Source organism: Eublepharis macularius, chromosome 10 (assembly GCF_028583425.1).
Source record: "Eublepharis macularius isolate TG4126 chromosome 10, MPM_Emac_v1.0, whole genome shotgun sequence".
Lineage (NCBI taxonomy): Eukaryota > Metazoa > Chordata > Lepidosauria > Squamata > Eublepharidae > Eublepharis > Eublepharis macularius.
The window spans coordinates 76,463,881-76,481,295 of NC_072799.1; the positions used below are offsets into that span (position 1 = coordinate 76,463,881).

General features: G+C 41.7%; 1 protein-coding gene across 1 annotated transcript in view; it reads right to left on the bottom strand.

Moving 5' to 3' along the window:
- Window positions 1-17,415, bottom strand: part of LOC129336525 (uncharacterized) — a 49,273-nt gene that overhangs the window by 22,870 nt on the left and 8,988 nt on the right. The window contains exons 9-17 of the mRNA XM_054989653.1: window positions 15,952-16,106; window positions 15,098-15,306; window positions 12,902-13,041; window positions 12,421-12,528; window positions 9,650-9,808; window positions 9,272-9,395; window positions 8,175-8,384; window positions 3,545-4,425; window positions 1,777-1,916 (exon numbers count right to left, since the gene is read on the bottom strand). Coding sequence (XP_054845628.1) covers window positions 1,777-1,916; window positions 3,545-4,425; window positions 8,175-8,384; window positions 9,272-9,395; window positions 9,650-9,808; window positions 12,421-12,528; window positions 12,902-13,041; window positions 15,098-15,306; window positions 15,952-16,106 — 2,126 coding nt within the window. The remainder of the gene's footprint in view (window positions 1-1,776; window positions 1,917-3,544; window positions 4,426-8,174; window positions 8,385-9,271; window positions 9,396-9,649; window positions 9,809-12,420; window positions 12,529-12,901; window positions 13,042-15,097; window positions 15,307-15,951; window positions 16,107-17,415) is intronic.

Genomic DNA, 17,415 nt, shown 5'->3' on the forward strand with positions numbered 1-17,415 from the left:
ATGTGGATGGCATAGACCAGGTGGCCACCTTACACAATTCCACTAGAGGGATGCCCAAGTTGAAGGCTGACAAGATGGATTCAGCCCTTGTAGATTGTGCAATTACGTGCAATGGTCATGGTTGTTTAGATTAATTATAACAATCCTTAAGGAGTCAAACTATCCAATTTGAAATGGTTTGTGTGGTGACCTTAAGAACCTTTTTGGACCCTTTAAATGAGACAAAGAGATTAGGGTCCTTTTGGAAAGGAGCTGTCCTCCTCAAATAAAAGCACAAAGCACGTTTAATGTTGCAGGTGTGCAAAAGTCTGAGGGCCAAGCTAGAAGTGATGAATTACACTTGAATGGCAAGTGAACAGACTCACATGTATTCCTCCCTGTTCACTTGCATTCCACGAGTAAAGCGCGAGTGTAATTTGTCACTTTTAGCTTGGCCCTCAGTGTGTCAGTCATAGGAGTGGGGGAAAATACTGGTAAGGCAATGTCTTGATTTAAATGAAAAGCTGAGACGATCTTCAGCAGAAAGAGGAGGCTTGGACGGAGGATCACCTTATCTACGAACATCTTAATAAAAGGAGGGTCATGTCTCAGGGCTTGCAATTCACTCAACCTCCTAACCCAATATTATAGCCACCAGAAGGCTGTTTTAGCTGTCAGAACCTTAAGGGAGCAGGTAGCTAGGGGCATGATGGCTCTGACTGGCACCAAGGTGGAGTCAATGAAGGCTCGGCTGGAACCGACTGGTCCTTCAGGGTGGTGATAGGCCCCAAGCATGGTGGAGGAACCAGGGAGACCCGTTCTGGGCACTGTGGTCCTTTGTCTTCAGCATTAATATCGGAGTTGGCAGCACCCTTCAAGGTTGACTCCCAAAGAGCCACTTTAAGTCTTGATGCCCTTTCATCGTGCACTTTGGGCATAAACTGTTTACAGACCGCACACCGCAAGATGTCATGGTCCTCACTCAGACAAAGGTGGCATTTGTCGTGCCCATCTAATTGGGCCATCTTTGTCCCACAACGTGAATGCTTCTTGGATAGGGCCTTCAACGCCATGGAATCGAGGGCGAAAATTCGCATCTGCTGTGGTTGGAACCAAGGAGCAAAGACACAACCCTTCTTAAGTGGCAGCAAAAGAAGAACTGAGTGAGGGACTCACTTGCCCCTCCTTTACAGCTGGAACTTGGGGGGAAAGGCTGGGCAAGCATCTCGTACCTCTAGGAGCTTTAGAATGTCTGTGGCAGGCCCACACATGGGCAGTTCCCATGTGGAACTGCACAGAAGACACGACAATGAACAACTTGGTGCAGGACAGCCCCTTCTCACCTGATGCCTTGAACCCTGAGCCAACAGCTCCTTGGCAGTGCCAGTCCACAATCTTTCAGGAACGCAGGGCTTTTTTTCAGCGGGAACGCAGTGGAACAGAGTTCCGGAACCTCTTGAAAATGGTCACATGGCTGGTGGCCCCACCCCCTGATCTCCAGACAGAGGGGAGTTTACATTGCCCTCGGAGGGCAATCTAAACTCCCTCTGTCTGGAGATCAGGGGGCAGGGCCACCAGCCATGTGACCATTTTCTCCAAGGGCAACCCATTGAGTCCCACCCCCCCTTTTTCCAGAAAAAAAGCCCTGCAGGAATGTAAATAACATTTTGTTCTGCCAATGGCCCAGTAATAAAAATAGCAGCTATAACTCAAAAAACAAAATCCAGAGGCAAAGGCAGAATCCAAAGCAAAGGCAGAACAGTTTTTTAACAATCCATACGTCATATATTGCAATACCTGGGGCAACTGGTTTATCTGCTGCCACAATATGATGGAGGCGACCTATAAACTGTGAAGCCATCTGACAGGGGTCTTGAAGTAAAACTTTCCTGGATAGTTGTAGAACTTCACTTAATAAAGTCAAATCAGGGAGAGTCCTGTTGAGAAAAAGATTCATCGTGTTCTGTTTTGAATTTCTTTGCTCTCATATCAATAAAACACAGAGTGCACAAAAAGAATGGTGCTTAACTATTTTTAAAAATAATAGGATGAAGGGGATGGAAGTTAAATTCACAGCAATAGACAGCACAATGGACTGTTTTATCAGGCCAGTTTGGATGCTAATACAATTTTAGATGAGCTGAGTAAATAGAAGTGTGTGAAATATATGTTTACAAGTGGGAACCTACAAGGGCTTGCAGGGGGGACGGACTTCATTTTTCCCTCCCCTCTGCTCTCCTTCCCTTCCTTTCCATCCACAGCCTCTCACCTTTTTCCCTGCTTCCTTCCCACCCACTTTCCCCCATTCTTCCCCAGCAGCCTCTTCCCGAGCTGGGCCCAGTTGCACAGTGGGGAACCTACAAGGACTTGCAAAGGGTGCTTCACTTTTCCTGTATCTGTTCTCCCACACTATATATGTTCACCTTTCCCTACATACTTCTCTCCTTCAAACCCACTAAACGACTTACTTTTTATCTTCCCCCGTCTTAACCTTAATATACTTCATTTATATTCTGTCACACTCCACAATTGGGACCTAAAACAGCTTACATCCTCCTTGCCTTCATGTTATCCTCCCAGCAACCGTGAGTGGTAGGTTAGGCTGAAAGAGTGTGACTGGATCAAAGTCACCCAGTGAACTTCCACTGCAGAGTGGTGATTTGAATCTGTGTCTTGAATCCCAGATACTACTCTGAAACTCTAACCAGTATACCACAGTGGCTTTTGTTGAGGGGGGGGGGGGGCTGCTGTTGAACAGTAGCAAGCAGCTAAGCCTTGTGAGTCATGCAAGTCACATTGTATTTAGTCGCCTAGTTGTTGCTTCTGGGCCTGGCCCCAGCGAGTCTTCCCTCAAAGGCCAAAACAGCCCTGGCATGGGCCCTGTCCCCTCCTCTGCCTTTTACTGACAGAAACTAAGCTTGCAATGCTGGCTAAATATTGCAATAGTTGCTTAGCAATGGCCAATGAGGGCATCTGCTTAAAGCTACAGGTGCTTCTTTTGTCATTTGAAGGTTTTTTTAAATCCCCTAATATATTTTTTTAGATTTCAGATTTTTCTGCAAACCTGAGGGATTTTTTGGGTGTATAGGAAGATCTGTCTTTTCTGTTCATGGCTCCATTCTCTGGATTTAAGTATCCTTTGATCAGGGCTTCTTCGCTATTAGTATATAATGACATTTTATATTTTTAAAGCTGACCTGTTTTGTATTTTCTGTTTTCTGTGGATTACAAACAGAAAATTGTATATTTTCTGTTTGTAATCCACTCTGAGTCTGCTTGCAGGGTGAGTGGAATATAAATTTAATTAAATAAATAAAATATTTCACTTTTCTCTCCCATGGGAACCCCAAGTATCTTATACTGTTGGTCTCCCATTCTCTGTTTTATCCTCACAATAACAAGCCTGTGAAGTAGGTTAGACTGAGACAGTCTGGTCCAAGTCACCCAGTGAGTTTTCATAGCAAAATGAAGGTTCAGACAAGTATTTCCCAGGTCCTAGCCTGGCCCTGTAACCCCTACACCATAATGGATAGATTGAGGCTCCGTTCTACTGCTATGAACCCACCTTTCTGTGCTGATAGCTGCTTTGAGATCCTCTTCTACAGTGATAATCGACAAAGCCTGGGATTTGTGCAAAAGAAACTCATAATTAAACAGACATTCTTTTATTAGAACACTAATATTCTTTGCTTTGATGAGGTGATATGGAGTCCCAAGGAGTTTTCTCACGTTGAATGTGTAATTACTTGTGGATTCTTTTTTCAAAACCCAGGCTAAAGGCTGAAATGTAGACATCACTCTCTGTTTTCTGAGATCATGTGAAATTCTGCCTAGGTAGTAGTCTGCCAAGGTAGCGTGCAGTGAAACCTGGGAATCCTGTGTTTTGAGGTATCGCTTTAGGCAAACGCGTTTCAGAGCTGAATGGGCCCAGCTGAAAACGTAACTGTTGTCACTTCTTTGCTCTCTCAGGTGCTCCCCAAGATCATCCAAAAGCTTCAGCCACAGAACTAGAGGGAATGCTGAAACGGACACATTTTGGAATTTAGCGATTTCTTGAATGACTCCCTCATCCATTGACATTAGATCAAGCAGCTCTTCCTGTGTTATACCGTTCCTTGAAAGTGTCACATAAGCGGCCATGCTCTTCAGCACTTGTCCCCCATGGAATTTTTCCATTCTGTCCAGAGTTTGTGTGTACAGGTCAGGTATGTTTTGAGGAAGACATACCTCAGTCTCTGGACTGAAAGATGTCCACAGACAAGACTCCTTATATGCACAGGATACATAAAGTGGCAGTGGGCAGGCTGTGCACGCCTCCATTAAGAGATCACGTTGGTGACCACAGAGTCTTCGGCAGTCCTTTTCTAACCAGGAACTAATAATCTCATTGATTTCTCCACATGTTAAAGGAGGTATTTGTAGAATGCTCTCTTTTACTGTTCTTTTCTAAACAAAAGAAACATATTTCAATTAGCCTTTAAACCTGAGTCAGTTTACTTGAGGCACCACACAAAACTATGGTTGAATTAAACTAACTTTGGATAGCATAACTGTCAGAGTCTGGATGATAGACTACAGCAGACAGATCCCTGGTTCATTGTAACAAGACACTGGTTCTTGGTTAAATGACTTTTATTCAGAAATCTGTTCTTTCCATAATCAGATCCAAAGATCTACCTAAGAGCAAGGTAAGCCCCTAGGCAGTTCTAGTCGTAAGTTGACCAGAATGACAACATAGGAAAATTACATCCCTCTTCTAACCTCTGTTCCATCCCCCTCCTAACTTCCCAACATTGTAAGGTTGTTTTGATTTGTGTCAGAACAGTATGCATATTTGGGTTATCAAGCTACCCAGAGAACAGACATAGCACAGCAGGAAAGAGCTTCAAACTGATAAACACCCAGCCACCTGGGAACGGGTGAGAATTTATTGGAATGTCAGCAACAAGAATACTACCAGGCACCCAGAATGGAGTTACCCCTGACAGCGGTGCAGAGGGCAATCTAAACTCCCCTCTGTCTGGAGATCAGAGGGCGGGGCCACCAGCCATGTGACCATTTTCAAGAAGTTCCCGAACTCCGTCCCACTGCGTTCCAGCTGGAAAAAAGCCCTGGTCTTAACTATGGTTTTGTGTTAGGTATGAATACAAGCATCCTGGCTGAATCCTGGCTTGAGCCCCAGTGTCATCTTCACCACAACACAGTCCAGGATATCTGCCCAGGCAGGGCAAAGAGTAAAAGTAATGAAACCAGTATTTATTGGAGCATCCCAGGATCTGAGAGATCATCTGTGAGCCAAATCCTGGTCTCACAAACTAAGCATAGTTTTTTAAATTTATATTTTATTCAGTATTTTTTCAGTTTTTAACAATAAGCACACAAAACCCCCCATTAAACAGGTTTAAAACGTTTGGCTAAAATGTTCTTGCCTTTCTATCAGTACTCTAGTGAGATCGACTAGGTAATATACAATATTTACAAACACTTTACATATATTGCATCTATACAATATTCTACAGAGTTTAGAGATAGGCCAGCCCTTGATAGTGTTCCAATCTTGAAGGTATTTTGTTTGAGGGATCATTGTTATTTAAATATTTCAAAACTGGAAACCATTGCTCCAAGGTATGAGAGTTGTGTTTTTGATGTTCCATTAGAGCTATTTGGTTTGTCAACTTTTCCATTATAAAATAGTCCCACAGTCTACCTTTCCAACTTATGATTGTGGGTGGACTTTTTTGTTTCCATTTAGAGGCTATAACTGATTTGGCTATTGACAATAAGGTTGAAATAAGGTTAATTCTAGATCTTGGAACAGATGGATCTGGCCAAAGATTCAGCAATATAACCTCTGGTCTTTTAGGTACCACATATCCTATGATGGTTTCTATTGTTTTGATTACGTTGCCCCAGAAGTTACTTATTTGTTTACAATACCACCAGCAATGCATAAAAGTAAACACTATACCACATTGGTTGTTGGGGGTTTTCCGGGCTGTCTTGCCGTGGTCTTGGCATTGTAGTTCCTGACGTTCGACAGGCCTTCGACAATACACTATACCACATTGCTTCCCACATTTGGAAGAGATTGTTTCATTTATATGATATATTTTAACAGGTGTCAAATACCAATGCATGAGAATTTTGCCTATTTGCATTTTGATATTGATGATTTTAGATGTAAAGCTGTGGGAGTGCCACATCTTTTTCCAGTTATCCTCTCATAATTCAGTGTTGCATTCTTTCTTCTAAATATTTTGATAAGAAAGAGTTTTGTTTTCCTGTTTCACTTACAATAAAATACAATATATTTTAGATATTAGTCCTTTGTGACAATCCATTTCACAACTTATCAATCTTTCAAAGTTGGAGAGTGTTTTTTAAAAAAATTCTTTAACCTGTTGGATTTCTGTAAGGTGTTTTACCTGCAGGTATTCAAACCATGGAATTTGCATTTTGGAGTTCTTTTACAGCTGTGCTTTTTCCTGTATTAGGCCTTTTGTGGTCAAGTCTCTAATTATTAAGTCTCTTGTTATTTTGCCTGCACCAATTAAATGAGTTCAGATTTTCTGCCGGCCTAAACCACTTTTGCCCCACAAAAAGTGAAACTTGGGAAATATGTGGAACTACTCTGGCGCTATTGGTGTCCCAAATTTTACAAACTAAGCATAGTTAAAATAAATCATGTTTTCATGTTATATCTGAACAGAGCCCTATCTCACCTGCCAACCAAACCCAATAATAATAATAATAATAATAATAATAATAATAATAATAATAATAATAATAACATTTGATTTATATACCGCCCTTCAGGACAACTTAATGCCCACTCAGAGCAGTTTACAAAGTGTTATTATTACCCCACAACAATCACCCTATGAGGTGGGTGGGGCTGAGAGAGCTCCAGAGAACTGTGACTCGCCCAAGGTCACCCAGCTGGCTTTGTGGAGGAGTGGGGAATCAAACCCAGCTCTCCAGATTAGAGTTCCGTGCTCTTAACCACTACACCAAACTGGCAAGAAGCATAATCTATACCAACTCATGTCTTGGGTGGCCTAACTGGCACAGCAGAACAAAAGGAGAGATGTGAGCCCTGAGAAGTTCAGCTCCTCTTCTGCTGTGGGGCAGGTTTCTACAACTGTATAGGTCTCCAGTATTCCACAAGACTGAAGTTCAAGTTTTCAACTGAGACTCACAGGTGCATCAATGTGGTGTAGTGATTACAGTGCCCAACTAGGATCTGGGAGACCAAAGTTCGAATCCCTACTCTACCATGGAGGCTTGCTGGTTGAATTTGGGACAGTCACACACACTCAGTCAAACTTCCTCACAAGGTTGTTGTAATAAAATGGAAAAGAGGAGAATGATTTTGTAAGCTGCTTTGCCTCCACATTGGGAAGAGAGGTAGGGTACAAATGAATAAAACAAATAAACTGACATTGGCATTCTGACCTAAACCTACCGAAGAAGGAAATGGCTCCTTTCTTAGTCTATTCCTAAAACTAACTAGCTAAACTTAAACTAATTATTTCTGTATCATACAACAACAAATTTAGTATAATTTTATGATAATTATTTGGATGTGTAAGGATTGCAGCACACAACCAATTAGGGAAAGTTAATGCGCTGGACCCTCAGTTGTTAAGCCATAGGCTTTTAATATAATGACATTCAAGGCAATGAGACACTGGGCAAGGTTGAAAGTGATGCAATTTTACCTGGGAACTGTAGACTCGTGCAAGCTCACTGGGAGACCGCGGAGGGGAAAGATTCCCTCACAGCCCTCTGCCTGTCCACCACCTCTGCTGGTTGCTCCACTGACTCCCTTCCCTTGCTCCCAGCCGCTCACCCACCTCCCCCCGCCATGTGCTGGGTGGTGGCGGGGTCATTGTGTGACACCACCGCCTTCCTCTTGCACTCCCTGCAGGCATGCAGTCACCCAGAGAACAGGGGAAGAGAGCAAAGACATTCTTGGGAGGGGGCAGGGCTCTAGTATGACCTAAAAGAGCTATGCCTGTGACAGAATCAAGCCCCTTGAGTCCCCATTACTCTAAGGTGCCACTGGACTCCAGGAAATTTTTTCCTCAACAGACTAATATGGTAACCCCTCTAAATTATCAAACTTCTCAGGAATTTTTCACAGCTTGGGGAAGCATGGAATTAAAAACCAGCCCGATAAAATATAGCTTTACCTCCAGTTCCTGTAAGCATGAAAAACCGGATTCAGTGCATATGGAAGCAATAAAATACACATTCTTTGGTAGTTCAGTTGGTATCCAAGAAAGATCAGCATCATATTCTTCTGATAATTCATCCAGCCCATCCAGGCATATTAGAAGGGGCTTGTCTGGTGTAGCAAATTCCAGTAAGGAAAGAAACTCTTCCACCAGGGCTTCCAAGTCCTTTTTTTGAGAAACACAGTAAACTTTTTAGCCAGTGCCAAATAGCAATGTATTCTGTGCTTTCTGTTGGGTTATAAATAGCTATTATTAAAGATCACAATTAAGGGATAAGGTATGAAGACAGAATGTCAACTCTGCAGGAACAGGGAACTACAGGAGATTTCGAGCGGCTTGCTATATTTATAAAATAGGCATCAGCGGGACTTAAAGAAGAAAGTTTTCAAAGACATGTTGGACAATTTCAGAGATAAGCTGCACACTTGCCATAGTTCTCAATGCTTGGTGGTGAAGATGCACTTGAAGATCTGGCCCCCTTCCCCGGCAATTCCCCCAATCACCTGCTTGGAAATAGGTAATAAAGCTCCCAACCAAGATAAACGACTAACCAGAGGTAAAACAAATGTACCTACACATTCATAAATAATTTGAAACCGCTTCTACGTATTAGATAGTGAATATTAGGATCAGATTTGTATTTAGTATACCCTTATATTTCTAATGAGCACTTTAGCACACTGCACTTTCTAATTAGCACTTTAGCACACTGCACTTTCTAAGAAAATATACACATAAAATTATTTTAAATTATTTATGAATGTGTAGGTACATTTGTTTTACCTCTGGTTTGTTGTTTGGGTTGGTTGAGAGCTTTATTGAACCTGGAGGAGCCCTCCTGTAGTCTGGAGACAGGTAATGTCTGGATTCTGTCTGTTCATTATTTGATCAGAAATGTTAGTGCTGTACTTAACCTATTTTGCAGTCACTCAAACGACACCGTTTTTTCATTGCTGTGTTCTGAGAAAGAAGAGAGGCAGAAGGGGACCACATGCAGTGCAATTATTCCTAAGTTTTAGTAAGAAGCAAAGTTTAAACTTGGATAAATTTACCTTGGATAAATTAACAGAGACATTGTAAATATCCGCTATCTGACAGCAAAGACTCAAAAGAATCAGTCGAACATTTCTGCTTTCACCAGTGATGCCAATAAATCGAATTATAACTCTGAGGTTCCTGCAGTTAAAAAAAACAAAAAACCTCTGAAATGGGTCTTTTTTCCTTATCAGAAATGCATCTTACTGCTTTCTTGTTCCTGATAATGGCTGAAGAAATCCCCACTAACTGTTAGAAAATGACAGCCTGAAGAAGCAAGAAGCTGTTCCTCTGTTCTTTTAAACTCTGCAAAAATTGCAGACTCTGCTCTTTTTAGGCAGTGTATCCGATCTCTGCCTTCCCCTTGTTGACAATGAACATTGAGAGGCCCTTACCCAGAGATCCAGTTAGGAGCCAGTGTGGCTGCCTTTGCTGTGAGGGCACTTTTCCCACATCCAGCTTCTCCACAAATTACAGTTAATCTTCTGTTTAAAGATGTAACAAGATTCTTTAGCTCACTCAAAAACGTTTCTCTACCTATCATACGTTTAACCCTGTTTGAAAGAGAGAAACAAAAAAGTACTGATTTTTAAATTTTTAGTTATTACTATAAATCATAGTGTAATGGCTGGTCCAGAACTCACCAGTTAGAGCCATCATTCTTTTACAGTACAACTTTCAGGATGCAAGTGCTAGGAAATGAGCAGATAAAGTTTTTTTCCCATAAGGATTATGAAGTTATGCAATTATTAGAGAGAGAAACCTGTGAGCGACAGCTCCTTCTACCAGACAGCCTCCTACAGAGAGGCTTTTCAAAGGATTAGAGATGGGCACGAACCAAAAAATCCCCAAACCATGTGGTTCGTGGTTCGTAAAATTTCACAAACTACGAACTTTCACGAACCTGCCCCTGGTTCGCGAACCGATTCGTTTGGTTCGTGAAAATGTCACATCCAGGTAAAAAACCATCACTTCCGGATCAGCAGAAGGTCACTTCCGGGTCAGCAAAAGGTCTGCAGTAAGTCCATCCCCTGTTGCCTAGGAAACTGATTGATTGGCACCAGGCTGTCTGCAGTGACGAACCAAAAAATGAACCAAACGAACCAGCCTAAAAGTTTATGGCGGTTTGTCAGAAATGGGATCTGATGAATCGTGGTTTGCGAACCACGAACCAGCCTGGTTCGTGTTTAATTTTGGTTCGTATTTTGGTTCTTGCCCATCTCTACAAAGGATACACTATAATACATCTAAGCGTGGCCTTTGAGAATCAATATGGTGTAACGTTGCACATGGAATGGGAAGTGCTGAATTCAAATCTCTGCTCAGCCATGAAGGTAACAGTATGTCTTTCAGCTAGGCACTATATCTCAACCTAACATTTCACAGGGCTGTGGTGAGCTAAAACTGGAGATATATACACTCTGAAATCCCAAAATTCTTGCTTTTAAAGCATATTGGAGAATGTCATATTTGTTGTGTATTTCCCCATATGCTCGAACTATTCCTTTGTTGTAACTCCATGTAACTAGACGCTTCACAGGTTGCAGCCACATTAGCATTTCAGCACTGGTTTTCAATCAGCTCATGTATTTTCCAGCTAGTGGTCAGGCAATCAAGCACATGCTGCCACAGCACACTGCATTTAGGCTAATTAGTTATTTGTGTGCTGTTGCAAGCACTCTTCAAACACCCCTTGTAGTGATGTGCTGAAAGCCAGGCAAAGTGTAGCGAGTGGCAGACACATACCCATCCCTTGGTTTGCCCTAGGTGGAAACAACTTGTAGGTGGTATTTAAGGTTGTGAACCTTCAGGTGGGGGCAGGAGTTCTTCCAGAATTACAACTGATTTCCAGAATAAAGATTTCCCCTGGAGAAAAGGGCAGAATCAGAGGGTAGACCTCTATGACATCTCTGCTAAGCTCCTCTCCTTCCCAAATTCCACCCTCCCCAGGCTCTGCCCCCAAATCTCCAGGGCTTTCCCAACCCAGAGCTGGCTTAATTGATATAAACTGACTGAAAACCATGATTACCATTGGCAGACATGGTCATGTGAATAGGTCATAAGCTCATGCAAATGTTTATGGCCTAACCGTTCAAATCCTTCGGCAAGGAACAAAGCACAATTGCTATGGTCTGTGGCCAGTTGAATGCCACACATCTGGCATAGTGCCAGATGTTGCTCTAGAACTAATTCCAATACACTTACGGAGCAGCACCACACAAGTGTGCATATACAGCGTTGGCATGGGCAACTAGGGCACCAGTGATGGCTCAGCAGCACCAGTGATCCCCAACGTAGTGCCATTGAGCACCATAGCACCTGCCAATGTGCTTCCTCATGCCAACTGGTTCTTTGACAAAGCGTCTCTTCTCCCAAGCAAAGAGCCACTCCTGGCTTTCCTCCATTCCATTAAAGTAAGCAGTGCTTTCTATCTGCTTTTTCCAAAAGCGTCCACTGGCTCAACAGGACTGGAGACCCCTCCCAACACAATCTGGTACCTGAAACAGGGGAGCCAAATCTATGGTGATAAAAAAAATTATAACAATAAACTAAATAACTGACAATTTGCAGCCTTTATTGTATTCCAAAATTGGCCAGCCAAGGTGGCTTGCCTCACCTTGTCAATGTAGCAATAGGAAACACTAGTGAATACTGCTAAATATGTTCTACATAATGCCAAATTATATTTTTGGTAGTAGCACAGAAGAAATTACAAGTGATGGGCATAAGCTACGGCCACCCCGGTATGCTTAATGTCCTCACAGTGAGGGTGTTGTGTCATTAATTTTCCCTTAGTGTGTTCTTATTCCTTCCTGAATTGTTATTCCTTCCTGAATCCTGTACTGGCTTAGAACTCTGTCAGTGCCAGCAGACAAAAAGACTATTTTTAAGTATATTCTTTACTGCCAAATGTATACCAGATGAACTCTTCTCATTAGTCCACCTCCCAGCAAGAGAAGGGAACTACTTAATTTTTTTCAAGCGCCTTGGGATCTACTGATTTTTAAAAAATGGTAGCTTGTTGAGTCGATCCAGACACGAAATGCCAGCTCATACAAATATCACAGCATTTCAGAGCAGGTTTATACAATTCCGGTGGGAAAATCTACAGCTCATTCTAGGTGGTGGCTAATGTAAATTAAGTAACAGCACTTTATCAACTTACAAGGCCTGACAGTACTGGATATGCTCCAGAATCTCTTCTTCATTGTGAGTTTTAAATACTTGCTTTCTTGCATGTAACCTTTCTGGAAAGTCTTTTGAGCTACTCATTCTGGTGAAATCAGGGAGAAAAATTAAAACAAATGTTACCAACATACACATATTACTGCAAATGTCAGAAATTATGTGATTGACAGCCACCTGGCCATGTTGGCAATATCAGATGCATTTTATGAATGTTCAGAGATGCGGCTTTATCTTGGCATATATTGCTATTGCCTGTAATTGACAACTGATGTTTTGCTTAAAAGTTTGCTTTTGGATCTTTAGCTCAGCTTACATTACATTGTCCATCAGTTGATTTCTTGGGCTTTTGATTCTTTAAAGTTTTCATATGCACTGAAGTTTAACAGCATCTAGCCTCATGGTCAGGGCCTTGTATTTATTACCCACAGTTTCCTCAAAGAACAATTAATGTGGCTAACCTTTTGAACTGGTTGATAACAATTTTCTGAAAGTCATTGCAAAGGCACTCGAGATAGTAAGCATGGCTTCTGTTGCTGGCAGGAGTGATTCCATCTTTCCCCCAGCTAATATTCTTTGTGTAGACATTTGTGTGACGAAGCTGTAAAGACAAACCGTGCGATGTCTGCATCAACCAACAAAGCAAGCGAACAGCTCACTGAACAGGTTACCTGTTGGGCAAACTGTCCCTGTCAAAAACATTTGGAATGTTAGACTGAGATGTTCCATCAAAGGACAGAGCCAGACTCATTTACACTTTTTAAAAATGTTCTGCACTTCAAAATCTTTTGGACTTTTAGGATGCATTCCTAAACATCCTTTCCCCCCCAAAAATAAATTTCATGCAAAATCCTCTTCTTAAGACCACTCAACATGTACTATGCAGTATTTGAATGTCTGCGTTACCCAGAACTTTACCTTTGACCAATTGTTAAAAGGGAAAAATGTTTCTCAACAAAGGCAGAGTGTTTGTCTTTAGATAATAAATGAAGCTATTTCTTGCAAGTTTACTTGTTATCATTTTGCCATGTGATATGATCTCCGGTGTCATACCAAGACATACTGCATCATTGAAGAAATGGAGGAGCTCCTTTAAAAATATAAAAAATACCATGGCTGTCTTCGGCATAGTTGGGAGCATCTGGTACTCTATGAAGAAGATACTAGTAGGAAAGGAAAACAGTGTTTCCTAGTGTTTGGCTTATAGATGGCCAGGAAAAGAGATTGTTACGCCCTCCTTTCTTTTTCAGTTAGATTTTTCCTTTAACTCTCTTCTCAACCCTCTGGGTAGATTGCTGCCACCAGGAATTATATTCCAAGATAGTTTATTTAAATTGTTCCTTTAATAACATACCTGAGCGTCAGGCTCCTTCGTGGGACTATGTGGCCCTGAGGATAGGAATGGGATCTATAGGAATAACATATACTCTGGGATGAACAAAAAACCCTTTTATTTTTACAAGAAGAGTATTGGTTTCACCGTAGTACTTAAGTATGATGGTTTCAAAGATAGGTCTCCATTATTAAAGTTTCTTTACATAGGCACAGTAACACAGATCTTTATAAACGTTCTCTCTCAGGCACGCACACAGTTTGCCTGCTTTGGACAGAATATTTTCTCACAGACACACACAGTTCAGGCTTCCACACAGGTTGCCTAACTGAACTAGAATGAGAATCCCCTCAGGCTTCCACACAGGTTGCCTGCTTTGCCCAGACTGAATTTTTTCTCTCTGCTCAGTAACTAAAAACTGCAGTTCACTCCGCCCACACTCTCAGGGCCAAGCTACACATGACGAATGACACTTGAACAGCAAGTGTATTGAGTGGAGGGCAAGTGAACAGGGAGAAATACACTTGCTGTTCAAGTGTCATTCGTCATGTGTAGCTTGGCCCTCAGTCATCAGCCAATCATCTCACTCACTCATCCCTCTCTTTCACCCTCATTCTTCATCTGTACCACACCAAGCATTTAAAGACACACACACACATCATTACAGAGATGAACACACACACACACTATGCAAGCTTCTACCTACTCATTACATCCTCCTGTTCATTTGCTTTCATTGTTTTTTTAAAATTAATTTCCAAGTCCAAAGGATGAGAGAACTATACTTGGCTCAATGAAGTCTGTGAGTAGGGAGAAGTGGGGGTAGAGATGAGAATAAGAAGACCAACAGAAACATCCTAAACAGAGTTACACCCTTCAATCAAAGTCCATTCAAGTCTGTGGTGTAACTCTGCTTAGTTTTCACAGCATAGAAAACGTATCATGGGATGATTGAGAAAGCATGCAGATTTAAAGAACAGGATTGAAAGAATTAGAATTATTGAAATGGAGAAGTGGAGGAAAAAACCCAAGTGTATATAATATTTTGAAATGATATCTGGAAAAATAAGTCAGACCACAACTGGAAGGTGAATTTCTCTATATGTTAGCGGCTTATTATATAAAACCACAGTGACAAATGTATTGGTGGTTTGGGGCAGATTAAGGTAAAGAATACTTCCAATACGGCACCCAAGAAAGATAGCCCCAAGCAGTTACAACAGCACAGTCCAAAAGATGGGCAGAAAAACACATCCTTTATCATTTTGTAAAAGGTGCTATGTCTGCCACTCCTTGGAGGACAAACAAGAATTTTCTGACCTACCCTGGAATGAATGCTTTCCACAAAGTCTTTATGAGTGTCCTGCTTTCCTTTGTTAATCTCTGGTTTCTGTGGATGAATGTCAATGTCTTGGGAAGCCTGGTTGCTTGACAGGTTGCACTGCAGGTCAGTGATATTTCTTTTGAAACAGTGGCAGTGATCCTCGCAAGATCCTTGGACCTGGAATCCATGATCCACTTCTTGCTGTAAAACTTGGAAAACAGAAATAACTCACTTCAAGCACCTGGAACTAACCAATCCTCTCTCCCTATTAGAAATAGTCATATATTTTGTTTGCTAAAAGACATAACCAATCAGAAGCATTTCCTCCAAAGTGCAGTAATTAAACCTCAGGAAATTCAACTGTAGAAAAGATAGCGCTTTCAGTTTATTGAGGTTAAATTCACAGCATTGCTTGTAGAAGACAGAAAAAAGAATTCTTATCTAAAAATGAACTTTCTCTGTTGGGCATGGCCAGCTGTTTCAGCACCACATTTGCATGCGGATATGTGAATCAGGCCTTCAGGGCAGGAGCTCTGAAAAAGTACATTGTCCTCCTTGGAAGGGCATGAAGCAAGAGAGAGAAACTCTCACAATGGATACAGGAAGAGAGGAGGAAGAGGCATTCCCACCTTAGACAAATCAGGAAAACAGCACAGAAATACAGAAAGACATGCAGCATCCCCTCCCCCAATATCCAAGGCATGCTGAGTTGCTTATTACAACCCCCTCTCCCTCAAAATAATATAACAGTTATTGGCAATGCAGTCCAAAAACAGTGACACCCTTCTAAGTCCATTGAAGTCAATGGACTTCACTGTGAAGTATTTTGAACATGGTTTGTGTTTCATCTTCACCTGTTTTGAGCAGTGTCATGGCAGCTTCTTGGTCAAGAGCAACTGGAGCATATTCTTGAAATATCTTACATAGTTTCTGAAAAGATATCAACCATTTGTTCTTGGCTTGTTGCCTGCGAGTGGGATCCTTGCTGAAGATGTCTCTGTACACTGCGCTGTGCAGACAACATGAAATACACACAATGAGAAATAGCCAAAAAAGACGCTTTTCTCACCTCAAAAAGCACAACTTAGTAGACCCGTATTATGCTGAAGGGCTGCCTTTGGCAACGGTCCCACCAGGGGCAAAGCATGGCAGGCGAGAACGGGTACAGATCTTGGGTCCATGGGAACTTGGCCCATACCACAACCCCATTACAATAATATATATTGTGTCATTTTAGAAATAAAACAGCTTTTTCCCTTTCATAACATGAGATTTTAATGTGTGGAATAGGATAGAGGGTGATGTTACAAGTTTGTACTGGGCCCAGAGAATAATAACAATTCATTTGGGTCCTGGGTCCCACTCCCAAATAGATGGAAGGATAGTGGAGCTATGGATCAAGCATATAAAATGACTCAGATCATGTTAGATCTCCTTATTTAGTGAATATCACATCCCCAAATCTCAGAAAATCATTTACCTCCCTGCGCTTTCGAACAATGCCGACAACTTTACTTACAGGAAGATATCATCAAACCCCAATGGCTCTCCGTCTCTGCATATGCGGTGCCTCAGTTCCTGAGGATCTTCTACATTACACTTTATTTTGTCCCATGTATGCAGAGGTTAGAGCTAAATTTCTCGCTAACTTGTTAGTGGGGCGTAACTTTACCTCTGATATTGACAAATTGGTTTTTTTGTTATCTGATACTGATTCATTTGTCACTAGCAGAGTATCCCTGTTTGCCTTAGCTGCAAAAAAGATTAGGGCCAAGATTGTTTCCTCAGAAACCTAACTTTTTTCATAACTATCTGGTATTTATTAAGGTTCCATTTTAGTTGAATGCTATTTTTATTATTTTAATAACTGTATTTTATGCTTGTAAGATAGATTTCTATTTTTACTGTTCTTAACTTTGTATTGTGACGGCCTTTGGCCATACACAATTAAACCTACTACTACTATAAAATGACTCTAGGCTACACTGCAACAACAGCTCAGAAGTGATACACTGGGAGGAGACTGAGGTCACCCTCAGCACAGAGAGCTTCTCTGGGACAAAGAGAATTTCAGTCTAATTGCATGAAATTAAAGTTTGTATGAAGAAAGTACATAAATATTAGCAGGGCTTTTTTCTGGGAAAAGAGGTAGTGGAACTCAGAGGGTTGCCCTCAGAGAAAATGGTCACATGGCTGGTGGCCCCACCCCTTGATCTCCAGACAGAAAGGAGTTGAGATTGCCCTCTGCGCCGTCTGGAGATCAGGGGGTGGGGCCACTAGCCATGTGACCATTTTTAAGAGGTTCTGGAACTTCGTTC